Here is a 27782-nt window from a genome sequence, read left to right on the forward strand (position 1 = left end):
GTCATGACAATAACGATTTGTGATATGATGTGATATAACGTAAATATATTGGCAAGGATATGGAAATGTATGCGCATAATATGACAGTATGTCATAGCCTTTGACACCTAGTCAAGGACTCAATACAAATAGGGCTGGATGATGTATGATCGGAGAGAGAAATTGCTGGGTGAACTCGGTGACCGGTGGGTATTGATGATATTGATCCCTCCGTGCCTCTCCCCCTCGGTCCTGTCCCCCAGGTGCCTGATGCGATCACGAAGTGCCAGAGGGCGGGCATCACAGTGCGCATGGTGACAGGGGACAACATCAACACGGCGCGCGCCATCGCTGCCAAGTGTGGCATCATCCACCCCGGAGACGACTTCATCTGCCTGGAGGGCAAAGACTTCAATCGACGAATCAGAAACGAGAAAGGAGAGGTACAGTACGGGTATAATGCGGTTCAGGCCACTTAAGTCAGGGGCTAGAGGATGAGGCCACACATCGGGCTGATGGAGGAATATGAATGAAATGAAATGTGGTGGATTTTTGGCACTTACTGTTACACTTGCATCACTGAGGCTTTATCCGAGTGTGGTATTGTGTGGCTGATCAGGATGCTCTGTCTAAATGTTTAACAGATTGAACAGGAGAGAATTGACAAACTTTGGCCCAAACTGCGAGTACTGGCCCGATCCTCTCCCACAGACAAACACACACTGGTCAAAGGTGGGTCAACGTTCCAAAAGGTTTTTGAGATAAAGTATATATTTGAAAATAGATGGATACAATGACTTTTATATTTAATTCACGTTTTAACAGTAATTTGCTGATACATAGTTAGTTCAGAGGGCAGTGCATTACTCCATTATTTGTGTATGTTCAAATGGTTTACAGTTGATTAGTGTTTACAAGAGTATGTTTTGTTTGTGCAGGCATCATAGACAGCACTATATGTGAACAACGCCAGGTTGTTGCTGTAACAGGAGATGGAACCAATGATGGACCTGCACTTAAGAAGGCTGATGTTGGCTTCGCCATGGTAAATTGAACCCTCTGACTGTGCGCCATTATATACTGCTGGTTTAAAGGGGCTTTACAGAGAGAGAGAGAGAGAGAAAGAGAGAGAAGCTCGCTGGTATTTATTTATAAATCCGTATTGTAATGAATATTTTTGTTTTGCATTCAGGAGGTCCAGCTCTTAATGGTATGCAGTGTAACATTACTAAGCTAATGGGTTTGATTCACAGGGAGCACTAACAATAAAACATGTGGACGTACTCTGCATTCTGTTAAAAGAATCTGCTAAAAGGCAGTCTGCTGTTCCATGTGAAGCTTTTGTCTTGCAATCTGCTAAATCTGAGCAGTTACTCTGCAAGGCCTCTGGGACGCGTCCTTTAACTCACCTTGTCTACACACACTGTTCCATTTTATAGGGCATCGCTGGCACTGATGTGGCCAAAGAGGCCTCGGACATCATTCTGACTGACGATAACTTCTCCAGCATTGTGAAGGCCGTGATGTGGGGCCGCAACGTCTACGACAGCATCTCCAAATTCCTGCAGTTCCAGCTCACCGTCAACGTTGTGGCCGTCATCGTCGCTTTCACTGGAGCTTGCATCACACAGGTACGTCTGTAGGAAACAGACAAAGATGACAGAAGTCTTCATGCTGCCGTATCATTTTAACGATGGACACAACAATGCTGTTTGGAGACAGACCCAGTAGCCCCTAATACTGAGACAAGTGCTACAGGTATTGGCCGGGTTTCCCAAAATCGTTAAGAAGCTTCTTAGAACATTCTTACAACGCTCCTAAGAAGTTCTTAGCACTTAAGAGCTTCTTAACAATTTTGGGAAACCCGGCCATTTTCTATCCGTTTTGCAATTGGAGTACCTGGCAACGAAGCTTGAAATTGTGTCTGACATAATGACAATAAGAGGATAACCCAAAACCTAATTACCTTCGCTTAATGAAGTCAGTAAGTTTGCTTTTTCAAAAACTCCACCACACAACTCCATACCGTGGGTTGTTAAAATGATCCACAGGCAGTAAGCTGTCCAGGAAAGGTGTCGGAAATGAAGCATTGGTTCAGAACATTTTGTGTTGCCAGATCTACAACTCCTCTCCCCCAGCCTTCGAATCTCAGTGTGGTGCTAGCAGCGCCACCAAAGTAATGGACCAAATTACCACAGCAGACAGGTAGAGGTGATATAAATGCCTTTCACTGCACTAGAAGTAATGAAGTCATAAAATCTGCTGTCAAATGATTCCATATCACGGTGTGTCTTTTGCCAGTTCTCACACTGAAAGCCGGTACGAAGTTATTATTTATCGTTTGTTGCCATTATTGTTATTATTATGAAGTAGGTATCTGTTCAAGGAAGCCTCCCAGGATGGTAGACTCATTTCGCCTTTGCTGCCTTTTCTCCCTCTGTCGTTCCGCCTCTCTCCCTTTTCTGCCTGTCGCTATCGCTCTCCTGGCTCTGTCACTCTCTGCTTGGATGAGGACCTGCCACTTGAACTAATGTAGTGTGTTTGTGCCACTCTTATGAATAAATAAAGCCATTTCATTTGCTCTGCAGGTGTCCCCCACACACAGACATACACACACGTACACACACACACCACACATGCACACACCCACACACTCTTCCCACCCACTGTCCTGCTCTCATTCCTCACACAGCTGGGCACTAGGCGTTGCAGATGCACAGAGTCCATTATTTCCATTTATTATGTAGCTAACCCTTTAATGTGCCATTATTGAACAGGTGGACCTCACACTCTTGTTTTGTCTCTCTCTCCCTCTCTCCCTCCCTCCCTCCCTCCCTCCGTCAGGACTCTCCTCTGAAGGCGGTGCAGATGCTGTGGGTGAACCTGATCATGGACACCTTCGCCTCGCTGGCCCTGGCCACGGAGCCGCCCACGCTGTCCCTGCTGCTGAGGAAGCCCTACGGCCGCAACAACCCGCTCATCTCTCTCACCATGATGAAGAACATCCTGGGCCACGCCATTTACCAGCTCGTCATCATCTTCACCCTGCTCTTTGCCGGTACGTCACTGTGGGGCATGGGACCAGGGCAGTGGGAGGCGCTTCAGTGGAGCGGACTGTCTGGTTGGTCTGTTGGTAGGATGGCAGGATGCGGCCTTAACAACAGGCCATGAATGTTGGCCTGTTGTGGTCAAGGCTGCAAGCTTCACCTCAGACAAACATACACTCCGACAGCCCACTCAAACAGTCGGAAAGCAGCCTTCTTGTCTCTCAACTGATTTTTATGTTAGGCACATGATGTTAATACAACGGTGTAACAGTGTAGTACTGTATATATGGTAACACTTTACTTGACGGGTTCATTCATAACACATTCATAACAGCTGTCATGAACTGCACATGAAGCATTCATGACTGTTTCATGAAACATGACTCAACATTCATACCAACACTTTCATGAATGTGGAAGACAAAACAACAAAAACTTGTCAAAATAAAAGTCCAACAATCTAGTAATCCATATACAGGGTATTATGAATCCTCTCCAGCATTTGTAAACATCTCATGAATATTTTATGAAGTCTACTTCTAATGTCACTTTACTATACGAGTTGTGAAGTATTCATCATACTGGGAAGTGAACTACTGACCATCTGTGGAAATGGTTGGACATTCCTGTATTATATATCTACAGTATAGTCATTGGTGTAGACAATTATGCATTCGTCAGAGGTTACCATCATAAAATAAACAAACAGACAAAAAAATTGTTCAGTTCTCCAGGACACTGGACTTCCCCGTTGACTAAGATGTAACATGGTTGGCTAAAACAAAAAGACAGCAATGCTGCTTTGCGATTGTTGGACTTTTATTTTGACAAATTTTTGACGTTTTGTCTTCCACATTCATGAAAGGGTTGGTATGAATGTTGAGTCATGTTTCATGAAACAGTCATGAATGCTTCATGTGCAGTTCATGACAGCTGTTATGAATGTGTTATGAACGAACCCGTCAAGTAAAGTGTTACCGTATATATCCATATATCATACATGCACATGCATACATGTATGTGTTGATTCATGGTGTGATATTTTGAACTCTATTGAATACATGCCTGTCTGCCTGTCTGCCTGTCTGCCTGTCGGTCTGCTTGTCATTTTTGTCTCTAAAATCAATGGATGACTCTGATCAGCTCTGTTTTCACTGACTCCTTTTCCATTTCAGGGGAGAAGATTTTCAACATTGACAGCGGGCGCAATGCTCCCCTGCACTCTCCCCCCTCTGAGCACTACACCATCATCTTCAACACCTTCGTCCTCATGCAGCTCTTCAACGAGATCAACGCCCGCAAGATCCACGGCGAGAGGAACGTCTTCGACGGCATGTTCTCCAACCCGATATTCTGCAGCATAGTGTTTGGAACGTTTGGAATACAGGTGAGTGTTGGCTGTTCCTGTCAGTGTGCAACTTTCTCTGACACAAACTGTCCTGCGTTTTATTAATCTGTATCTGACTCTAGAAAGTTACTGGTTCCCATTAGGAAGATATCTGTAGAATCATTAAGGAATCTCTGTTGAACAACACTTGAATGATACATCCGTCGTCTCTACGATCTACTGTCTATGAGAGGCCCCATTATTATGTGTGTGATGCACTGTTGTTGTGACTATTCAAAGATGACATATGAATACGAATAACGAAAACTACTTTACAGACCTCACCAATATGGGTTGTGTTGAGTGTAATCATAATTTATGAAGAAGATTTGAAATGCTGAAATGTAAATCATCGAGTGCAAGGTAAATCAGAATATAGTAAACCATTAAAGTTACTGTAGGGTGACATTTTCTAGAGATACACCATTTACAAGATGTTTATTTTACTGACAATAAATCCTCACATCCTGTTGTCTCACTGTAATAGCCACTGTTGTGCTTTCTCATTTCCCTCCCTCTCAGATCGTAATCGTGCAGTGGGGAGGGAAGCCGTTCAGCTGTTCTCCCCTGAACATCGAGCAGTGGCTGTGGTGCCTGTTCGTGGGACTCGGGGAGCTACTCTGGGGACAGGTGCTGCTGCCTCTAAAGCTCTCTCTCTGGAGCCCAGTCCCCCTGTCAGACACATAACCACCCACGCTCCCGCCTGCTGAGTTTGCTTGCAGCTCTGCAAGAGAACACTTAAAGATATATAGATACTAATAAACATAGATACAGATACAGAGGTACAGTATAGATACAGAGGTACAGTTTAAATACAGAGGTACAGTTTAGATACAGAGAGATAGAGTGTGGAACTGTACAGGGTGGTGGGGGTTTGGACTCGCCTCCAGGTCTTGTGTTTAGCTAGCTGCAACTGTGCTCAACAATATAACTTAGCTAACTTAGCTAAGATAACGCCAGCATGTTTTAGTATAAGGGTTTGCATGAACTTCATCAGAGCAGCAACTAAACTCTGTGGGATGATGAATCTTATAGAATGGACTGGGTTGTCCTGTGGTAGCTACTTTTGATCCATCTTAACCTGTCCTCTGTAGGTGTAATACAGTATACCCTGACATACAGTAGTTAAAACCTTTGGCCTCTGGCCCTGTTATTTGCCTGTGTTATTTCATCAACGTGTCCTCCAAGGTTCATTAACCAGCTGGCCTTGGAGACTCAACAACACGCACATTTGACCAAGACCTTTGCCTTCATAAGTACTATATCCCCTTAAGTTACTCTCCATAAGCTGTTTATGTGTCTCCATGTGCTCATGTGTTGTGGTGTCGTTTTAACCGTGCTGGAATGTGCTGGGGTCACAGGTCATTGCCACGGTGCCCACCCATCAGCTGAAGTTCCTGAAGGAGGCCGGCCATGGGACAGGTGCCGATGAGATCATGGACGAAGATATGGCCGAGGACGAGGAGGAGATCGACCACGCTGAACGCGAGCTTCGCCGTGGACAGATTCTTTGGTTCCGAGGACTCAACCGTATTCAGACTCAGGTAGAGCTTCTAGTTCATAATGTTTTGTCTGCCATTGCAGCAGAGTTGTCTGTTTTTTTTTTTTTGTTTTAAACAGACTTTTTTCCCTGCAGGAAGAAAAAAACTCTGAATGTACTGAACACAAGGCCTTATTTCTCAACCAATGTTTTGTTTGACAGTATTGATTTTGTACCAACTGCCGAATCCCAGTCTAATGCTAACCTACTGTATGCCTAGTATGCCTTATAGCAAAACATATTTTGTTATTTGATACAAGATAATGATAGTAATGTCTGATATGAAATCTTAACCAGTTCTTTTCTACATTTAAAATTCCACCACATCCTTTACCCTTTCGCCCACCATTATATGTGCCACCATTACATCTCCCCAGTCATTGTATTTATTTCAGTATGCCTTAAAAAAAAAAATCACCACCACCACACACTCCTTCCACCGTCATGCCATTGTCATACTGACCTCACAGATACCGACCATGTTCTGTTTCACTGACATCAACCCAAGGCATTTGCCTGTGGAGGAGAAGCTGCTTCCATAGATATGTATTTAAGGTGTCCAAAATGGATGACAGTAATCCTACAGAAACCAGACACTGATGAAGCAGTAGATACAAATCACTAAAGCTTTAAATGTCTGCTATACGATGAAATATGCTAGAGTTTATAGATATGAATCTGAAGGCTTTATATGCCCACTAGCAAATAGATACAAATCACTATGGCGTTATGTGCCATGCTAGATGGTGAAATATGCTGCTGCTTATATTGAAGTATGCTCAGCCTATTTTAACAGTGGATTTCCACTGAACTGCAGATATCCACTGCAATAAGTACAGTAGACCAAAAAATATAGATAGTTTAGCACTACTTAACACATGATCCATGTTTACAATTGTGGATGAAGTTGACTAGTCAGCAGCCCTGTTTCCTCTCCCTACATATTGAGACTCATTACGGTATGTGTGTGTGTGTGTGACTGTGTGTGTGATGTTCCTCTCTCTCTCTCTCCTGCAGATGGAGGTAGTGAGTACCTTCAAGAGAAGCGGCTCCTTTCAGGGGGCTGTGCGCCGCCGGTCCTCTGTGCTCAGCCAGCTCCACGAAGTAACCAATATTTCTACCCCCACTCACGTAGTTCTCTCCACTGCCAATGCCACGGGCGCCCCAGGGAGTGAGTTCCAACTTTACATTAAATGGCGCCCTAAACGCATAGCACAAATAGCACACTTAACCACTCAGTTAGGGTCTGACATGAAGGACATACTAAGTGTAGTATATATATACAACTAGGCATGCATGTGCGTGCACACACATATAGATACATCTATATTTATATACAGTACTCATACCCACACATGTACATAAATGAAATTACTACTTCATCGCACACAGACTCACACACACACACACACACACACACACACACACACACACACACACACACACACACAGAGTCCACCAGTATGCATCTAGATGCTGTCCGAGGGAGTGGATTCACACCAGGTGCCTGTGTCATTCCCGTTTTGTCTATCCATCCCAGTTTTCCTTTTCTTTTTTTCTAGTTTGAGCTTCATGTTTCCGTTGGCTGTTTGGCGCTCTTTTTCGCATCTCCTCTTCCTCCTCCTCCCCCTCTTCCTTCTCCTCCTCTTCCTCCTCCCCTGTTCACTACCTCATTTTAATCTGAAGCTATTTCTTTGTCTTGCTGCTTCGTTGGGCTTTGGTGCTGCCTGTGATTTGGCTCGCTGTCCTCTTGGTGCCTTGCTCCTCGTTTATTCAGTTGATTTCTGACGGTCCTGAGATATTCGTCACAAAACAAAAAAAACATTGATCATTCCGAAACCGACACAATCCATTCAGTCGACTTCAGTCGATACCTGCGAGTCATTTTCAGAAGGCAAAACGTTTCTTTCAAAACCGTGCAAGTTCCACTTTCTCTGTTTGAGAAAGGGATGTTGCAGTCATTCCAACAAAACTGAACAAAACGGAACAAAAACAGATGTTAAAAAATGGACAAAGAAATTTGAGATGTAGTCTTTTTATTTCCTTTTTCATTGTAGAGTCGTAGTAAACCTTCGAGTATAAGGCCATGAGCATTGTGTTGCATCAACACTAATTCTTTTCCATCCCTCTCCAGGAACGCCTGGACTTCCGCAAAGAAGCTTCCAGTGTGTCTCGTGTTGTATTTTTCGAGTGTCCTGTTCAAACTCAAGTCATTCTTATTTGTTTTATGATGTGCTGTGTTTCTCCTCTGATTATCTGTCTTTTGTGAGCTTGTTTTGTTTCTCTTTCCTGCTTCTTTCTCTTTTCCCTCTCTTCTTTGCTCCTCCTTTCTTTCTCTTTGTAGGTTCTGAGTGTCATATAGGGACACATCAGTGTTACTCTGCCATGCTGTTTAATCCTGTTTCCTTTCTTACTTGTTAGCTGTTTTTGATTAATTGGATTTAGTTGGAGCTACTGAATGTTGTGTTTCTTTTCTTTATCGCTTGTGCTGGTCAGTGTGCTGTTGTGATAAGTGGAGAAACAGGAAGAGTTGAAAAATTAGAAATGAACTGTCCACCTTAACACAACTCTGGAAATACATGGACATAATTGTATTTAAAGGGACACTTCACCGATTAGTATTAAGCTTTGTATCTTTAGAAAACCAGTCATGTTTTTGAATGGTCGTGCATCAGTCCCTCAGTTTGCCTTGAGATAGGAGAAATACGGATTTCAATGTTGGACTTCCTGCTTTCAATGATGTAAAAATCATCTTTTTACATCATTGAAAGCAGGAAGTCCTATTCATGGGTTTCATTGAAATCCGTATTTCTCCCATCTCGAGGCAAACTGAGGGAATGATGCACGACCATTCAAAAACATGACTGATTTTCTAAAGATACAAAGCTGTTCGGTGAAGTGAATAATGAGATCTGTAGAAGGTAATGTTAAATGGACATACAGAGAGTGCGTTGCCATGCAAAGGCCTGTTCTGCAGCTGCATGTGTGTTTTAGCGTTGGGATGCTGTTTGAAATGTGATCCTTTGAAAGCCAACACATGGAGCGCCTCAGTACAGGTAAACACAGCAGGCTTTTGCATCTCAATGCACCTGCTCTGTATGTCAAGGTAAATGTACACAGGATAGATGTGCTTACATTTACCCATCTATCTGCATCTTAAGTTGTGTCAGATTTATTAGGCCAGATCCTCCTAACCTTAAACTGAGACACATACTCCTCTAATCCACTAATTATCATTCTCTTTTTTAATTTTGAGAATGTTTTTATTATGTTTTAATACCACCATCAGTAGACATTAGAATAATTCAAGTGATTTAGTTCCTTATGAAATATAGACCCACTCTTCTTTTTCATCTCCATTTGATATACGTGAGGTTGTCAGTTCAGTAAATTGTCTCGTCACACTAAAACTGGGACAAATATAGCAGTATATTTGTTTCTCTCTGTCCCTCTCTTTCTTTCTCTCTCTCTTTCTCTATCTCTCTCTCTCTTTCTCTCTCTCTCTCTTGTCCTCCTCACCGTCTGTCTGCTTTTTCTCTGTTTTCATCATTTCTGTGCTTGTGTGTCATCCAAAGTCAAATACATGTAATGCCAGGAAGAACCTGTCATACGTATCATGTAATTTGCTTACAAAACACATAAAACAGTCAATGGACAAATGCTAGGTTTTGATCTGAGTTTAAATGTTACACCCCTGGAATAGCCCCCGTAGTGATTGAGAGTAGTGTGATCATTTGGGACAGTGTTTTCTAGTTTTGATTTGTTTTGTTTCTCCCTTTACAATATAATTCGAAATGATATTATGTCGAGCTAACTTAGTATTTTCGATCGCTTTGCCCTTGAGAGTAAGAACAGTAGCCAGCAATGTTGCAGAAAAGCCTCCATTCATTTAAACATCCCTTAATAAAATGGCATTCAGCCTTAGCACTTGGCGAGAAAGATGGTAGGGTCTTAGTCATCTCATTTTGTTGGTATTTTGGATCTAAGACTCGTTTGATGTACAGAACTCTTTGTTTGACTTTATGTTTTCCATAAAGCTCCTACAACAGCATTGTGAAAGAACAAACTTATATTTTTAAAAATGCTCTTGTCCACTGTGCAAAAAGAGCACAAATTTTGCATTTCCATACATTTTGTGCAGTTTGACAGCTGTGGGCCTTATACTCGAAAGTTTACAAATGTGCTATCCAAAGTGTTGAGGAACACATTAGGAGGCTATTACCAGTGTTCTCTTAATGAATGTTCACAACCTGGCTTCTTGGAAAAACAAATCCACCTACGTAGGAGCTTCAAAACGTTTCTCTGTGTTCTTTTTTAAGTCCAATTCTTTTCTGGAAGATCTTAGTCAGGCAGTTGTGTTGCTTCCTGTCCATTGCTTGGAAAGTTCTGTTGCACATGCACCGCTGCAAGCAACTTTGCAAAAGAATGTATAGCAGCGCTATATGCATGTCAAAAAAGCACACCATCTATTAATCTGCTTCACTGCAACGTAAATATATATATTATATATCACCAGGACCATCAGACTTGCTTGTAACATTCCGTGCGCAAAGCCTGACGATGGGCTTTCCACCCAGTAACTCACTCAGATGTTCATCTGCCTGCATAGCACAGTGTGCTCGTAAGATCTTGATTTTCCTCGTGAGTAATTTGAGCATGGCTGACTTTGGCTGATTTCCCTTGTGCATTTTGCCATTTCTTTAGACATGAAACGAAAAAAAAAAAGGGAAAAAAAACTGTTGGTGCTGAGAAAAACAAAACTATATGTGATTGGCCAGCATCACAGGGGAAAAAAAAAAGAAAAACATTTTTTGCTGGTGGTACCACGTGTTCTGGGCTGCAGTCATCCCTGGACGCGCTCCAAATATGTACCGTACCATCTGTCAGAAACATGGATTTGGATGAATCATCTCGTGTCACACCCTGCCATTACTCTGTGTGGCCTCCGCCAGGCAGACTGGTGGTTTGTGGCCAGCAGCCGCATAATAATGACCTGCTCAAGATTAGGGCTCCTCACGGTGAAAACTCAAGATCCACCTTTTATTTTGATTTATTTATTTATTTACTTACTTATTTTTATAAAACATTGATTAAAGCGTTGCATGCAAATGTTGCCTTGCGCCCTTAGACAAAAGCCAATAGGTATCACCAACAGGGAGTGTAATGCTTCACTTTCTTATGATGATTTCTGTCTATTAGAGTTTTTAGACCAGACTATAGTTTTCAAGAACTCTTCACCCTATTTAGCTGCATGGCCTACCCTGCAGTAGTAAACCTGCCAAATCCATTGGCAATAAAACTAGTCCCCATACATATATCTGCAGGGGCAATCTAGACTGTTCCTAATGTGATTTACTTGGTTATTCACTTGGTACTTGGTGAATTTGATCAAGTATGCCTCATTAAAATACACAGTACTTATTTTCCACAACATGCACAAAACACATCGGTTATTTACAGTATACAGCTTCGGGTATGGCTGTAGATTAAGGGGAAAGACAATGAAAGCACCAGCTAGTGGCTCCTTTACAGGAGGAATACTATGATAATTACTGCAGACACATTTCTCTTTTTTTACAGCTTCTAAACACAATAAATCTCCATAAAACCCTACTCTGCAGGCTAAGTTAGGTTGCTAATAGATATTGATTGACTTGTTAAAGCTTTCCGTTGATTATGTTTGCTCTGCATTACAGTATGCTTGCTTCGCTGGGCAGATTATTGCTCTTTGCCTTAACATGTGCATTTTTGCTTGTGTTTATTTGTCTGCTTTGTGTGCTATTGCATCGCATAAAGGAATACCTGCATTTTAGGATGGGTGCCTCATTCATGATTGTGCATGTTTCTCCCTCCTGTATTTCTTTTGCCACTGGAAAACAAATCATCATCTTTGATTCGGAGCCTATCTGTTTACTGATAATACAGATCATGCCAAAAAGATGCATTTATATACAATGTATAAAACATAATAGCATAGCATTGTCAGTCACCACAATTTATCACTGTATTGTTTCTTGTGTCAGTGTCTGTGTGTGTGTGTGTGTGTGTGTGTCTGTGTGTGTGAGGAGGGAGTGGTGATAAGAGTGAATGTGTTTTATGTGAAATTTTAAATTCAATTATCCATTGTTATTGTTGATTTTTATTTGCTCATAAACCACCCATTTTATTGTCCAACTGTGAACTGACAACAGCAAAAGTTGGTTTAACATTTTTGTTTTGCATTTATATTTTGGTTCTGATTTATATATCATTCAGTTTGTTTCCATGTTTTTACTTAATTACATTCAGAAGCACTCCTTGGTTGAGAAGCATTTTAAAGCTGCATGAGGGAGAGTGTGCCTTGCTAATGAAAGCCAAAGCAACCTGTATTGTATCAGGCCTGCATCTCCCAGGCCTGAATAGAGTAAATATTGGATTCTGAAGTTCTTTGACTCCTCAAATTGCCATGCGTTAGAGACGGAGAGTGGCATTGTCCTGCCGTCACGACCTCCCCACTCTCTCAGGTAAAGCCAGAATGGGTTGTCCTTCGCCACTCCTTGAGAAACTAAATTGCCCTCTGTTTTTTCTGTCTCTTTACAACACCCCCATCTTGTACTCCCGTCCCTTCTTTTTTTTTTTTTTTTTGATTGTGTGCACCCCTCCCCACTCCCTTCCTTGGCATCGCTCTTTAGATCCGGGTGGTGAAAGCCTTCCGTAGCTCTCTCTATGACGGCATCGAGAAGCCAGAGTCCAGGAACTCCATCCACGACTTCATGGCGCACCCTGAGTTTATCATCAACGACTCGGTGAACAGCATCCCTTTGATTGACGAGACGGACATCGACGACGAGTCGGAGCGCGCCAACCACAACCATGTGCGCCTGGCTCTGCGTCACGGAGCCCCGCCTTCCCAGGTCCCCCAACGCCCACCCCGCTCCCGCCCCCCGACCCGCCCCTACCGACAGCAGAGCCTCCCCGTGACCCTCAACTGCAACAACAACGCCGCCGAGAGTGACGTCTTTCTCACCCCGAAAGATGCAAGAAAATCCGCTGCTTCCCCGATCCCAGCTAGCCCATTGCACAGCTTTGAGACATGTTTATAATTACTTGGGAGGGAGGGAAGAGAGAAAATTCACACTTTAGTTTTAAGTCGGGAAAGGCCATGAATGACCTTATTAATGGACTACCAATGGATCTCAAAGAGATGGACCAAGGAGAATTGACCGAAGGCAGTATTATATAACTGAGAAAAACTGACTTTGACACTACTGAGTTACAGATGTTTCTATCCTCCCTCACGTCCTCACCAGAAACACCTCTGTTGACCTTCCCTCTCGGCTTTCCAACATCATCATGGTATCTCCACTGCTCTTCGACCCAACAACTTAACCCCAGTGGAAATGGACGGAGAGGATAACTTCAGAGAATGAAGTGTATGGGGATACAACAGCAGAGTATCTGAACTGGCAAGGAACATGGACTTATAAAGGGGTTTAATCATTCCGCTTTTTAATTATTATATTACTGTTCCAATTATTATTATTATTGTGGTTACTACTGCTAAAATTACAATTGCTACTACAATTACTATATTCCAGTTAAGATGCTTTATAAATTAGCTTTATATATCCATGTATGTTTGTATGTATGATGTATGTTTGTATGTATGTGTTATCTGTTTGTTTGTTGCTGAATTGTAGTTAATGTCTTTTTTTCTGTTTGGTTCTTTTTGTTCCCATAACCTTCCTTTACTCCTGTCCACCTCACGCTTTTTCTGTGTTTGAGTGTGTAGTGTATGTCTTTAAACAGGAAAATGAAATAAAAACATACAAATAAATCAAATAAACACAGGTACATTTAATCACAGTTGATTATATCTCACGAATAAAAAGAGTATATTCATAATACATATAAGCACATAGCAAAGCCTTATTTATGGGTTATGGCAGCTATTGACAGTGCCATTCAAATATCTGTTTGTTTGTGTGTGGTTGTGGGAGAAAGAGAGTGCAGGTACAGTATGCATGCCTACTTAAAGCACACTGCATACAGTACATTATTTTTAACATTATAGGTACACACATTTTTAAACATTTTTGTAGGTAACCAGTTTTTATAACACTCTCAAATTCATTAATAACGCTATGTAAGATTATGACAGATTAATATACCTGCCACTCCCACTGTCTGGCTTGATCTGGGTTGGAAACCCACAAAATGTAAGACAGGTTTTTTTGCTGGGCATCACCAAATTTGTAAGTTGTCATATAACCTATGTGGCACTATGAAACTGATACCCTCGACCAAGGGGTTTGGTGAAGGGTTAAGGAGGATATAAACAAAGCAAAAGCAAACTTTTCATAATCATTGAAAGTCATAATTGACGTTGAAACTAAAATTATTGATTAATTAAAATATGAATGGTGTAAGCTACAGGTTTGATCATTTATTCATAAAGCTTATATTTGCGTGTGTGTGTGTGTGTGTATGATAGAGAGAAGACAGAGGGCATACTCCTGTGATTCTAGTGATTTTCCCACTCAGGATCTCCGGCATTTTGATGAAGCAGATATGGCATCGTGGATAAAAGCAACAAAGACATCTGGTGGATGTTAGGAAATGTTGAATGAATGCCAGTGTCCACTCTGAAACCCTCAGGTGGTAAAGCATCATTATATGGTGAAAATACAGAATTATAGACCTTCAGGGAACGTACCTTTGCTTTTTTGTTTCACCCATGCTGGTGTACCTATAAGACAAAGTCGATTTAATGTGTTGGCTAATCGTGCCTTTCATTGTCTGGCAGTTGAATATTTGAACGTCAATAACATATTTACCCCATATACGATTCCACATGTCAACGCAGTCGTCATCTGGGTTTCTCATATTCGAACATTTCACATATACTTGAAGAGACAAATGCATTATTAGGGAAAAAAAGGTTCAAATATGGCTTATATGCATTCACAAGATCTATCTAAGATGAATGTAGCCTACTCTGATATCTTAACAAGTGGAAAGCAATAGTAAATTTGCAGCTCATTGAAACTAGTTACTTTACCTACCTAACGTATTCCTCTGTGCTTCCATTGCCCTGTTCATTACTGTTGAAAAAAAAACAATATTTGTGTTAGAAATAGTTGTTTAGTAAGATGTTACACACATTTAATTGTTATATTCAACCATTCTCACCCATTTGTACAGCATAGTCATGATTACTTGTGTCAATTCCAAGCGTGACGAGAATTCTCCCGATGTGAACAAACCAGCATATCATATAGGCTAAGGAGGACAGAACCAAACATATAAATGTGTTCCTCCAGTGATTCCTATCAATTCATATCAACATCTCATATTTTAGCACAAACAGCTATAGCATATTAAAGATATGAAACACTGGACATTTGATATGTAGCCTACATTTATGACACTTATTGATTCTTTGTGTGAGTACCTTATAATAATACAAACATCAAGTTAACACGTGTTGATGCTCACCTGGATTACTGAACAGCATAGAGCCAAATAGAGTAATGAAAGGATCCATCGTCTCTAAGAGGTCATCAATCACACAGTCTAATGCAGATACACACAAATCCAATCACTTGTTAGTAGATAACAAGCTGTGTGCAACTTTTTAGTCATTAGACCTCCTTGTGACTAAATGTTGCACTATAACATCTACATTGGGGTGGCAAATATTCAGTTGAGCATCCGCTTTCTCACCAGTGAGTTGAGTTCCATTGTGAGTGTCAGGCCTCTGCCAGCATTGTAGGTAGGAGTCAGAAAAAAAGTCTAGACCAACATCTGTGAGGACAAAATGGTATCAGGTGATTGTCCCACACTCGTAAACTTCCTAAACAGTCCAAACTTTGAACATCAATTCAATGAAGATAGACACAAACCAGTATACTGCTCAGCGGTCTCTGTGATGGCTTTGACATATTCAAACACATTCTTCGGGATCTGTTTCACACACAGTTTTAGGGCATTTTTACAGTCACGGGCAATACAGCCTGGAACACAAGCAAAAACAAACACAGGTGACAAATTCAACTTTTCAGTTAGACAACTGCACTGCTTTCACTGTCTTTACAATTATTCAAAGCTCTGAAAAATACAATCCATGAAATCCAAAATGAAGTATATATATTAAAATATATACCCATGTAACAAAATTAACACACCTTTGGCTTTGCCCGTGAGTTGCCCCTGATTAGTTCTCAGACAGGATGTCATCCGTACACCACATTTAGTTTCCAAGCAGTCTGTAAAGAACATACAGTACCATCTGAATTATTTAACAAAATAAACACTAAACATGATGCTCATTCAGTGGCTGGCTGATTACTTTCTATGCCTTTACCTACCAGATATTAATTGGAGACCTGGAAGCTGTATGGCTTCGCTGGCACTCAACACTGTAGAAAACATATATTATAGCTCTCGGTCAAAGATGACCACTTCATTTCATTTCACTTTCACTTTATCATGCCCTTGGCTGTAATGGCGCTTACAATTTTATGAACAAAATCTATGTGTTTCAGATAACTGCATACCGTAAGTCCACGATGTCATGTTCTTGATAAGAGTAACCAAGTAAGTGATAATACTGTACAGTTTACTTGAACCAATGAAACATAAGCATACATACCCATGAGCATGAGGCAAAAAGCTTTTGCCAAAAAGAGGTTGTACTTTGCCATCATCTCTTTTTAGATAGATATTGCAAGATTGAAAAATAAAATCAGAATGAGAATGAAAATAGACTTAATTGTCACGTCAAGCATGAAAATTGTTCCATGTACTGTACTGTGTATTCACAGTATTCTTGGGTTTCATCAGGTCCCTTTCCAAAGGTGTATTAATCAAGCACCATGCAAGTCTGCATTCATAATCTAGGTGCTTGATTTATACACCTGTGGAAAGGGACCTGATGAAACCCATGAATAGGCACAATCAATACAGGTAATCTTAAAATCTCCATTATGAAAAGATGTAATCAAACACCAAAATGTAAAAAAATATATACTACTAACCGTATAGAAATGTTGAAGCAGGAAGATCAGTACTTATCAGTGTTTGCTTTCATTTTCATTCTCAGAGTGAAATGAAAAATCTGCCAACTGCTCATTTGCACTCTGGCATCGAGGCGGGGACACTGTTAAGGATATCATGTAAGCTACTGTAAGTATACTGCCCCAACTGGCCAAGCAAGATTTATGGGAATTGTCTTTACCCAGCAGTAGTGCTAGAAAAACGTGAAAGTGGCTGTTACAATATTCCAGTTCCAGGCCCTACTTTCTAATAGCACTGTAAAACACATATCCAGACACATTAGTTTACGAATATACATATATATATATACAGTGAGGAGAAAATGTATTTGATACCATGCTAAAGTTGCCTAAAAAGAGGAATATAAAATCGTCATTTGACAATTGATCTTAATGTCTTAATTCAAAAATTGAGTAAAAATAAAACCGCTAAGTACGCCAATTTTCTTTGTGATGGAAGAATGTTTCGTAAATAAATAAATGTTCTTCCTAAATGCTAGGGGGAAGTAAGTATTTGACCCCCAATGTAACCCTATGGGAATTCAACACATAGGGTTAACATAGGGGCGGGCAGATTTTTATTTTTTAAGGCCAGCTATTTTATGGATTCAGGATATTATGCATCCTGATAAAGTTCCCTTGGCCGTTGGAATTAAGATAGCCCCACATCATTACATACCCTTTACCATAGCTAGAGATTGGCATGGTGCTTTTTCCAGTAGGCCTATTAGCCTGTTTGATGCTCATTGAGCTCAATGCAAATCAAACAGGCTAATAGGCCTACTGGAAAAAGCACCATGCCAATCTCTAGCTATGGTGAAGGGTATGTGATGATGTGGGGCTATTTTAATTTCAAAGGCCAAGGGAAATTTATCGGGATGCATAATATCCTAGATCCATGAAATAGCTGGCCTTTAAAAATAAAAATCTGCCTGCCCCTATGTTAACCCTATGTGTTAAATTCCCATAGGGTTACATAGGGGGTCAAATACTTCCTTCCCCTAGCATTTAAGGAAAACATTTATCTATTTACGATACATTCTTCAATCACAAAGAAAATTGGTGTCCTTGGCGGTTTGATTTGTACTAATTTTTTGAGTTAAGGCATTAAGATCAATTGTCAAATGATGATTTTATATTCCTGTTTTAGCAGGGTATCAAATACATGTGCTCCTCACTGTATATATAAGATAGGTATTGAAAGACTCATCTGTTTACCTTGTGTATAACTAATTCTTATTCTGTTTAAATGATTTAGCATTGTTATTAGTGTAAACTAAAATGTGACAATCTACCAATCTCATAAACCAACTGCTGCAAGAAGGACACATGCATATTAAGTGATGAAAATTACTGATTTTACCATTTTATGAAGAATATATGTTAATTTTGAACATGATGCCAGCAACACGTTTACAAAAAAAGTTGAAATAGGGACATCTTCACCACTGTGCTATACTTACTTCTTAATTTAAGAACATTCTGTTAATGTTTAGAGTTTTGATAATTACAGTAACTGTTGTCCCACTCCTGACCCATATTGGTTTTAAATTGCTCAACAGTATGGTGTATTCTTAATCATGTTTTCATTCCATGACACACCTCATTTACCAGGTCTGGACTGCAGACAGGCCATTTTAACACCTGGAGTTGGAGCACGTCAATCACAACCATGTGCGCCTGGATTTAGTTCCCATAACCTTCCTTTACTCATGTCCACCTCATGCTTTTGCTGTGTTTGAGTGTAGGCTATGTCTTTAAACAGGAAAATGAAATGAAGAAATGAAAAAATATACAAATGAATAAAATAAACACAGGTACATTTAATCTCAGTTGATCATATTTCACAAATAAAAGAAGTATATTCATAATAAGTATATAGCAAGGCCTTATTTATGGTTTATGGCAACTATTGACAGTGTTACACAAATATCTGTTTGCTTGTTTGTTTGTGGTTGTGGGAGAACGAGAGAGCAGGTATTTGCATGCATGTTTAAAGCACATTGTACTAATCGAGTCCGTACCTTTCCGGAAATGTTAGTAAAGTGTTGTGAAAACGTTGCTAGCTGCAACAGCGACATTTCCGGAAAGGTACTGACTCGATTAAATTCATTCTGGACTCTCTATCCGACCACATAAAGACGTGGGGATACTTCGGTTTGGCTTTAGGGACCCTCTACTCACTACCACGTAAGTGTAGTGTTGTTTGGAACAGTAGAAGAGGTATAAATATAGCGTTTTGTAGCGGCGAAATGACATGCCCGAGTCACCTCCAGGCTAACGAGTTTTGGCTAAAAACGGTGAGCTCGAACTTTCTCAAAATACATCCGAATGACATGATTTTGGTGTCAACTCAACGTATGTACTCCCAATAGTCCGAAAAATTGATCTAAAGTGCATTTCACTCCGGATTATCCCTTTAACTAACTCGTCTTATTTTTGGAAATACGCTCATTTTCCACCTCCCCTCGAGCAAAACAATCGATATTTACCTTGTTCTCGTTCATCCAGCCATTCTGTGAGTCTGGCGATACAACTTTTAGCTTCAGCCTAGCATAGATCATTGAATCGGATTAGACCATTAGCTTCTCGCCTGCTAGCTTCATGTTTAAAAGTGACTAAGATTTCTGGTAATTTTCCCATTTAAAACGTGTCTCCTCTCAAGTTAGAAAGTGCAATAAGACCAACTGAAAATGAAACCTGGCGTTTTTCTAGGCTGATTTGACATGGAACTACACTCTCATCTGGCGTAAGAATCGAGGCAACTTGCAAACGTACCATAGGCGTAGTGATATCGTACGCAGCATCTGAAAATAGTCCCCATAGACAACAAGCAGTAGTAGTGCCAGTAGTGTGCAAGTTGCCTTGATTATTACGCCAGATGAGAGTGTAGTTCCATGTCAAATCAGCCTAGAAAAACGCCAGGTTTCATTTTCAGTTGGTCTTATTGCACTTTCTAACTTGAGAGGAGACACGTTTTAAATGAGAAAATTACCAGAAATCTTAGTCACTTTTAAACATGAAGCTAGCAGGCGAGAAGCTAATGGTCTAATCCGATTCAATGATCTATGCTAGGCTGAAGCTAAAAGTTGTATCGCCAGACTCACAGAATGGCTGGATGAACGGGAACAAGGTAAATGTCGATTGTTTTGCTCGAGGGGAGGTGGAAAATGAGCGTATTTCCAAAAATGGCGGAATATCCCTTTAAGGGAATAACTAATACTAATATGAAAAAACGGTGAAGTGTTCCTTTACAGTAATAATGGATTACACTAAACGGGGCTTTTAAATTTTCTTGTGTCCATTCCCTCACTTCTGCTTTTCAATAACCTCTTCTCTGTGTTGTCTGTAGTGTTCTTTTGTCCTCATGGTGAAATTATTGTGCAGGAATACTATGTGTGCAGGAATACTGTGTGTGTGTGTGTGTGTGTGTGTGTGTGTGTGTGTGTGTGTGTGTGTGTGTGTGTGTGTGTGTGTGTGTGTGTGTGTGTGTGTGTGTGTGTGTGTGTGTGTGTGTGTGTGTGTGCGTGTGTGTGCGTGCATGTGTGTGTGTGAAGAGACTTTTCTTCTCAGGACTTCCGACATTTTACTGAAGCTGATATGACATCATGGATAAAGGTAACAAGGATATCTGGTGGAGATTAGAGATAAGAACATGTTGAGTGAATCTCAGTGTCTGTAGAGTAGACATTCCTCCAAAACCTTCATGTGTTTAAGCAACATATAGTGCTCAAAATAACAGAACACAGGCAGAAATAGACCTCAAATGAACATACCTTTGCTCTGTTGTTTCACCCATGATGGTTTACCTAGAGGTACAGAGCAAACCCATGTATACTCATCTCTTCCATTATCATAGATGTTAAGTGTCAAACTTCTGTTATAATATATTTACCCAAAATTCGATCCCACATGTTAATGCAGCCATCCATATTTACCCTTGAATAACACGTCAGGTATTCTTGAGGAAAAATAGATGGGAGATAAAGTATATGTAAGTATGCCTTCAAAACATTTGAAGATGAATGCACCAAGCATGATTTTCACCAAGTTGAAGACTAATGAGAAATGAGAAGAAACTATTACCATAGGGTTTCCTTTTTGCTTCAATTGCCTTGTTCAGCACTATTAGGAAAGGAACAACACATATTTAAAAAAAAAAAATTAGTGTTTGATATGGCGTTACAGTTATTTAATCATGATCAACAATTCAATAACAATGCTTACCTATTTGGTTAATGAGATCGCTGTACTTATCAGTATCAGTTATATATGAGGTCAACACTTTCCCGACGTGAACAATCCAGCATGTCACATAGGCTATAATAGACAATTAAAACGTACTTTGTAATTCCTCCAGTTATGACATTTCTTATGTTGATATTTAAACATTTAATATTTCAGTGTACTGTAAATAGCTATACAATATTGAAGATATTAAACATAGGCCTAATATCTTCAATATTGTAATATATTTAATATTGAAACAATTATACACATCACTGTTTATGCAAAATTAAGACATGTACATACAGTACACTGTGAATACTGAATGACATCTGCATGCAATGCAGGAAAAGGTATACAGGTGGATGTTTTACCTGGGTCACTAAACAGGGCAGAGCCAATTAGATTGATAAAAGGTTCCATTTTCTTCAAGCCATCATCAATTACACAGTCTAAGGGAAATACACAATCAAATAATTTGTAACACACCCAGTCATGTATATAGGCCAGATTACAGTATGCTTGCATTTAATTAAACCTGCTAACTTGATATTACATCTGGATAGAAAAGTTAATTTACATTGAGGTGGGAAATATGTTGATGAGCATCCACCTCATTACTCACCAATGAGTTTAGTCCCATTGTTAATGTCTGTGTTGAACCAGCAGAGCAGGTAGGAGTCAGAGAAAACATCCACAATATAATCTGTATTGACAAGGAAATGTTATCAGAGTAATGGGATGCTCCCAGTAACAGTCCTTTGGGACACTTCAGTCTTTAAGGATTACCCCAAGAAATACAGAAAGGCACAAACCAGCATATTGCTCCGCTTTTTCTGCTGTGGCTGTGGTATATTCAAGTACGTCTTTTGGGATCTGTTTTACACATAGCTTTAGGGCATTTCTACAGTCACGGGCAATGCAACCTAGAACACAAGCACATTCACACACACAGTTACGATAGTAAGTTAAACTTCTCAGGAAGATCTGCTTTGCAACTTGTCTTTAACTATGCATAATTCAGGAAATAATTAAATAAATAAATAAAGTTTGAAGTTATAAAAAATCCCATATTATATCCAGTACATACCGTGACCATATGAAACAATGTTCAAAGTTGAAAGTGAACACACCTTTGGCATTGGCTGTAAGTTCCCACTCATTAGTCCTTAGGCAGGACCTCATCCGTACACCACATTTGGTTTCTATGCAGTCTAAGAACACACATGTACAGTATACAGTATATAATATTTAGTTTACACAAATGTTGATTGTTCTACCAAATAAACACTAAGCATGATCTTCATTGAATATGGGACTGATTGGAAATCAATTAAATTATCAAATAAATTGTCTGTTTTTCACATACCAGATATTAATAACTCAAGCCCGGGAAACTCTATGGCTGCACTGGCACTCAGAACTGTAGGGACCAATAGGTTAGTTTAGTAGATTAGTAGTTAGACAACAGTCTCTTTCAAACATTACTCCATGAGCTAATGGTTATAATGAAGCAATGAATTCTGTAAACTTCTACTTGGAAGAAATAACAGGAGAATAATTAGTATTACACATAATATAAAACAAACATACTGTACCTATGAACACAAGGAAAAGAGCTGGGAGGCTGTACTTCGTCATTGTAGTCACTCACTGGGTGTACATAAAGTATGCTAAGAAATTGAATACAGGGACAATAACAAATGACAAATGTAAATAGCCAATCACATAACGATAAACATTTAAGTATAGAGATTACTGACCATGCAAGGTCCTTGAGACAGGAAGATAATACCTGTTGAGTTGAAAATCAGAGCTTTTGTTTTTACTTGATTTACTTTCATTTTCATTCTCAGAAATGGGTCCTTTGTGCCAGTCACTGTTGATATGTGAACATAGAGGCGGGGCAGTGTGGTTAAGATATCACGAGAGCTGCCCCAACTGACCTGGCTGCATTTAGAGGAAATGTCTACTATACCAGTGGCAAAAGAAATTGCACTGAATTGCTTATAGGAAATGCCTACCAGTAAAGAAATTGCACTGAATTGCTTATAGGAAATGTCTACCAGTAAAGAAATTACACTGAATTGCTTATAGGAAATGTCTACCAGTGGTAAAAGAAATTGCACTGAATTGCTTATAGGAGATGTGTACCAGTGTGGTAAAAGAAATTGCACTGAAAATAGTTTTGGTTGCTAACTTTTCATTGGCCATTGGCATCTTGTTGAATGAGCCAAACTAAACTTTAGAAAAAGCTAGCAAATGTGGCCAAGTGAGTGCACACCAGATTTCAAAAACATATAGCTTAAGCAATTCTTGAGAATTCATAAATTGCAATGCTACTTGAACTAAACGGATTGATCAGAATTTCACAAAACTTCAGCAAAAACTGCAGTCTCTCTGACTTTTGGGTGGACCAGAGTGCAACCTAGACTAAATTTCTCAATTCCTTATCAGACTGGTGGGGTTATACATGCCCACCAAATTTGGTGTGTTTTAGTGTCCTGGAAATTGTCTATCGAATATCAGTGGAACAAAAAATAAAATAAAAATAGAAATAAAAAAAACCTACTGTGCTGTGCTGGTGGTGGATGTAGCCTATGTATGTACTGTATGTGTGTGTGTATGTTTATGGTCATGTCCTGTTCTAGGGGTCCAGATTTTTTTTTAAGATGGCACAACCACAAAAACACCACAAAGGGTACATTTAAAGTGTTTATTTGACAAAATTGGCTCAGAAGCAAAGTGTCTCAAAGTATGCAGTTCCCAAGCGCGACGAAGCGGTACCCTTATACAGAGTGGAGACCCAATCATCCTGAGGGCAATTTCGCATCACTGGCCCATGGGACCGACTACAACAAACCAGCAAACAGAAAACAGAACAAAGCACAACAACTCCTGTCCATCTCACATGTTTTCTGTTCTTGATATACTGTAGCTTACATCTTGAACTAAGAAAGGGGGAAAAAAAAAAAGTACAAACTATATCATAACTAGAAAAGCACTCAGAGCACAGACCTCCGCCAAGCGAAAACATGGATCCAGACGGTAAATACGGATCACTCCCAAAATCATTTCTTCCTTGGGTCATTCAGACCTTTTCTGAAAATGTTGTCGAAATCCATCCATAACTTTTTGAGTTATCTTGCGAACAAACAAACAAACAAACAAACAAACAGACAGACAGACAGACAGACAGACAGACAGACAAACTAACAAACAAACAAGCAAATCCCGATGAAAACATAACCTCCTTGGCGGAGGTAAAAAGGAGCATGGTTTTGACCTGGAGGTTTATGTGCTATGTGTGTGTGTGTGTGGTGGTCGGTGGGGGGACCGTCTCAGAACCGTCGACATTTTGCCGTAACTGATATGAGATCGTGGACTCCAGCAACAAAGAAGTCTAGGAAAAAATGAGAGAAGGTTCAAGGGAGTCCATATTGTACTTATAACCTAAAACTTCAAGTTGAAGCAAACTTGCTATTCAATCAAAACGTACAGGTCTACTTAATGGTAAGATACCTTTGGTTTGTTGTCTCATTGGTGGAGTACCTAGTGATTCATCACACAGAATAAAGTCATGCATAACAATCTCTTCCACTATCTTATACTGATCAAATATTAAATAATTATTTGGATTTTTCCTTAATGATAAAATTCTCACCCATAATACGATTCCAAACATGGTTACAGTCAGCATTGAAGTTATTCATTTCAAAACACCTAATATATTCTTTGGGAGACAAAAAGAATGAAGAGCATTCTGGTTTAAATTAGGCTCACAAGGCTTGGTGAGATTAATGTACCCAGATATGCGTTACCACATTGAACTAAAGGTACAGTCTGCAATTCTGATGAAAGGTAGAATGATATTTGAACTCAACCACGAATCAAATTATACCCATCCTAACTGTGCTGCTGGCAAAATGTGAATTGGCTTGGTCTGGGCCACTTTGTTTCCTCTTACAGAGCCAGGACAGTGTACAACCCCCCAAGGGTTTTTTTTACATGCCGAACAAACAGCTAGAGGGTTCTCTGTCTAAAATGCATCTTTACGTTTTTTAACACTGTTCCAATACAGACTGTGACATCCTAATGATAACATACAAGAATTACAAGAAAATATGCAGTCAATACCATAGAGATTTCTCTGTGCTTCAATCTCCTTGTTCTCCTCTGTTAAAAAATGAAAGGCTTATGTTAAAGGAAGTCATTGATAGCTAGTGTAATTAAAGCTATTATACTACTTGAATTACTGTCATTCACCCAGTTGCTCCATGTAATCAGTCTCCATATGGATACGTAGGAAGAGCGACAGGAGTGATTTAAAAGAGTGGACAATCCCACATGTCATAAAGGCTAGAAAGAGCACAGTCATGTTCACACATTAGCAATAGGCTATGTTACTTTAAGTCCAAATCATGAATGTTTAAAATATGTCAGTGTACGATATGGATATTATGGAGATTGGGAACCAGACAAATTATAGAGCGCATTTTAAATTTGCTCTGGCAGATTCATCCGGACACTCTCCAATTGAAACTGATACCCTAATCACCGAAATCCCAGGAACCCAACAACAACGGGGCAGGCTTTATACCATGGCAGACCAAGGAGCACCACTGAATCACTAACCAATGGCCGGTCTGATGGAGTCAGTGTTAAACACAAACAAATATTTCTTATGAAAATTATGAATAAGCAACTGCATTTAAAATCTTTGTTGAAAAGAAAGATGTGTCAGTACTTCTGAAAGACTTTGGTAAGAGTTTAAGGCCCCTTGGAAAACCTAAAAGAATTACAGGTGTTCTGGTGTTAGTGTGGCCATTATGTAGATATATGAAGTGGTGGGATATTTCCATGTACTGCGCAGTGCCATGCATGGCCGTAAAAATGTGAAGAATGAGGACCTGATTGATAACAGAAAAGATGTGGGTATTTACTTACCTGGATCACTGAACAGTGCAGAGCCAAACAGAGTTACAAAAGGCTCGATTTGATTGAGGAGTTCATCGACAACACAGTCTAAAGGAAACAGGTACATCCATTAATTTTTTTAAACACACATTTAAACATAGCAACATGTCTGTGTCTTGTTGTATAGTACATACTGAGAGACTCTGCATCGTTATTAGAGGTTCATTCACTTACTCACCACTAAGTTGGGTCCCGTTGTGAATGTCTGTGTTGATCCAGCATTGTAGGTAGGAGTCAGAAAAAACATCTAGACCCAAATCTGAGTTGACAAGGAAAAAGGTATCAGGTCACGGTCCCATGGGTATAGGCTTCCAGACCATTAGCATCTTTGAAGAACATTGCAAAAATGCATGAAAGGCACAAACCAGCATATTGTTGAAATTTTTCTGCCATCACTTTGCCATATGAAAACACATTGTTTGGGATCTGTTTCATACATAGCTTAAAGGCATTTTTACAGTCACGTATAATGCAACCTGGAACACAAACACATTCACAGACACACTTTGCAGTTAAGGACAATTTAAACATGCAGTCAGACCACTATGCTTTGTAACTTCTGTCTTAATAAATATGCATAACTCTGGAAATAAAAATCACACAAACAATTTATGAATTCCACCTTAACTTGAATACATACATCATCCTTGATAACGCAAAGTTAACACACCTTTGGCATTGGAAGTAAATTCCATATGACTCATCTTCAAGCAAGATCTCATCGGTCCACCACATTCCATTTCTATGCAGTCTACAAAGAACACAGTGCATATACAGTACAAACTCTTTTGTATTATTCAACAAAAAAATCACTAAACATGCTGCTCATTCAAGACTGATTGGGACTGTCTGTGTTTTTTACCTACCATTTATCAACTTGAGCCCTGGAAATCGCATGGCTTCAGTGACACCTAGAGCTAACGACCACATACACATGAGTTAGAGATCAGTTTCTTTTAGGAAGAGACATTATTTTCACTTCATTGTTTTGCACCACACCACTGGCTGTAACGACGCTAAAAGTTAGATAAAATCATGAGCTATGTGTTTTCAGAACACTGCAAATAAAACAAACTTACCTATGATCACAAGGGACAAGGAAAGGAGGTTGTATTTAGTCATTGTAGAGTCTCAACAGGTGTACAGTACTGATAGCCTACAGTATGCTGAAAAATTGAACAGAAATATGCAATATAATTATAAACAATAATAATAAAGAAAAAGAAGAATTAAGAAGAAAATGACTGCCTTTATTTACACTAAACAGGAATATACCGTACCTGATGAGTCCTTAGTCAGTGCTTTAGTCCGATGACTTATTCGATTTATACTTTCATTTTCATTCTTACACAATTAAATGAACCCTCTGGCACCTACTGCCCATATGTTGTCATGGAGGAGGGACATAAGATGACAGTAGATTACACTACTGCTGCCCCAACTGGTCTGACAGTTTAATGGCAATCTCTTCTACAGTTAGCCCCAAAAGGAGGAAAGGCTTAGTGACCCTAGTGGTTTATAGGATACTGGATTGCTTTACATTTCTGGTCCTGATGGAAAAACAGGAAATGTTGGACTTTATCATATAA

At 39.8% G+C, this 27782-nt stretch overlaps 4 protein-coding genes across 10 annotated transcripts in view; 1 reads left to right on the top strand and 3 right to left on the bottom strand.

Moving 5' to 3' along the window:
• atp2b3a (ATPase plasma membrane Ca2+ transporting 3a) overlaps positions 1 to 13778 on the top strand; it is a 30661-nt gene extending 16883 nt beyond the window's left edge. For 3 of the 5 annotated variants that reach the window (XM_062541485.1, XM_062541487.1, XM_062541486.1), the window contains 9 exons: positions 243 to 422; positions 624 to 711; positions 918 to 1024; positions 1419 to 1610; positions 2824 to 3037; positions 4202 to 4413; positions 4936 to 5043; positions 5775 to 5957; positions 12625 to 13778. In XM_062541485.1, the coding sequence (XP_062397469.1) occupies positions 243 to 422; positions 624 to 711; positions 918 to 1024; positions 1419 to 1610; positions 2824 to 3037; positions 4202 to 4413; positions 4936 to 5043; positions 5775 to 5957; positions 12625 to 13035 (1695 nt within the window). In that variant the 3' untranslated portion in view covers positions 13036 to 13778. Of the gene's footprint in view, positions 1 to 242; positions 423 to 623; positions 712 to 917; positions 1025 to 1418; positions 1611 to 2823; positions 3038 to 4201; positions 4414 to 4935; positions 5044 to 5774; positions 5958 to 6970; positions 7125 to 12624 lie in introns of all 5 variants that reach the window. The other 2 variants (XM_062541488.1, XM_062541489.1) reach the window with 1 other exon arrangement.
• On the bottom strand, positions 13770 to 20418 carry LOC134087770 (uncharacterized). 3 transcript variants are annotated; one of them, XM_062541490.1, is made up of 14 exons: positions 20303 to 20418; positions 18592 to 18744; positions 16972 to 17093; positions 16587 to 16643; positions 16303 to 16353; positions 16120 to 16200; positions 15838 to 15948; positions 15659 to 15739; positions 15431 to 15508; positions 15125 to 15214; positions 14998 to 15036; positions 14770 to 14838; positions 14649 to 14681; positions 13770 to 14534 (listed from the first exon to the last, which is right to left on the bottom strand). In XM_062541490.1, the coding sequence occupies exons 4-14, from the start codon at positions 16639 to 16641 to the stop codon at positions 14473 to 14475; spliced, it is 750 nt and encodes a 249-aa protein (XP_062397474.1). In that variant the 5' UTR covers positions 16642 to 16643; positions 16972 to 17093; positions 18592 to 18744; positions 20303 to 20418; the 3' UTR covers positions 13770 to 14472. The 3 variants fall into 3 exon arrangements, with proteins under 3 accessions (XP_062397474.1, XP_062397475.1, XP_062397476.1); XM_062541491.1 differs by lacking the exon at positions 20303 to 20418 and having other exon boundaries at positions 18601 to 19486; XM_062541492.1 differs by lacking the exons at positions 18592 to 18744; positions 20303 to 20418 and having other exon boundaries at positions 16972 to 17431.
• A 63-nt stretch (positions 20419 to 20481) lies between these two features.
• On the bottom strand, positions 20482 to 23051 carry LOC134087772 (uncharacterized). Its single transcript, XM_062541493.1, has 12 exons — positions 22980 to 23051; positions 22815 to 22889; positions 22586 to 22639; positions 22350 to 22430; positions 22032 to 22142; positions 21842 to 21922; positions 21591 to 21668; positions 21217 to 21309; positions 21076 to 21114; positions 20885 to 20950; positions 20766 to 20798; positions 20482 to 20620 (listed from the first exon to the last, which is right to left on the bottom strand). Exons 2-12 carry the CDS (start codon positions 22855 to 22857, stop codon positions 20559 to 20561), a joined length of 741 nt encoding a protein of 246 aa, XP_062397477.1. The 5' UTR covers positions 22858 to 22889; positions 22980 to 23051; the 3' UTR covers positions 20482 to 20558.
• Positions 23052 to 23924: 873 nt separating this feature from the next.
• Positions 23925 to 27535, bottom strand: LOC134086903 (uncharacterized). The gene is made up of 12 exons (XM_062540094.1): positions 27474 to 27535; positions 27273 to 27359; positions 27060 to 27110; positions 26864 to 26944; positions 26559 to 26669; positions 26372 to 26452; positions 26164 to 26241; positions 25483 to 25575; positions 25354 to 25392; positions 24881 to 24949; positions 24739 to 24768; positions 23925 to 24619 (listed from the first exon to the last, which is right to left on the bottom strand). Exons 2-12 carry the CDS (start codon positions 27313 to 27315, stop codon positions 24558 to 24560), a joined length of 738 nt encoding a protein of 245 aa, XP_062396078.1. The 5' UTR covers positions 27316 to 27359; positions 27474 to 27535; the 3' UTR covers positions 23925 to 24557.
• Between the last annotated feature and the right edge of the window lie 247 nt (positions 27536 to 27782).

This window comes from Sardina pilchardus, chromosome 7, assembly GCF_963854185.1.
Source record: "Sardina pilchardus chromosome 7, fSarPil1.1, whole genome shotgun sequence".
Taxonomy (NCBI): domain Eukaryota; kingdom Metazoa; phylum Chordata; class Actinopteri; order Clupeiformes; family Clupeidae; genus Sardina; species Sardina pilchardus.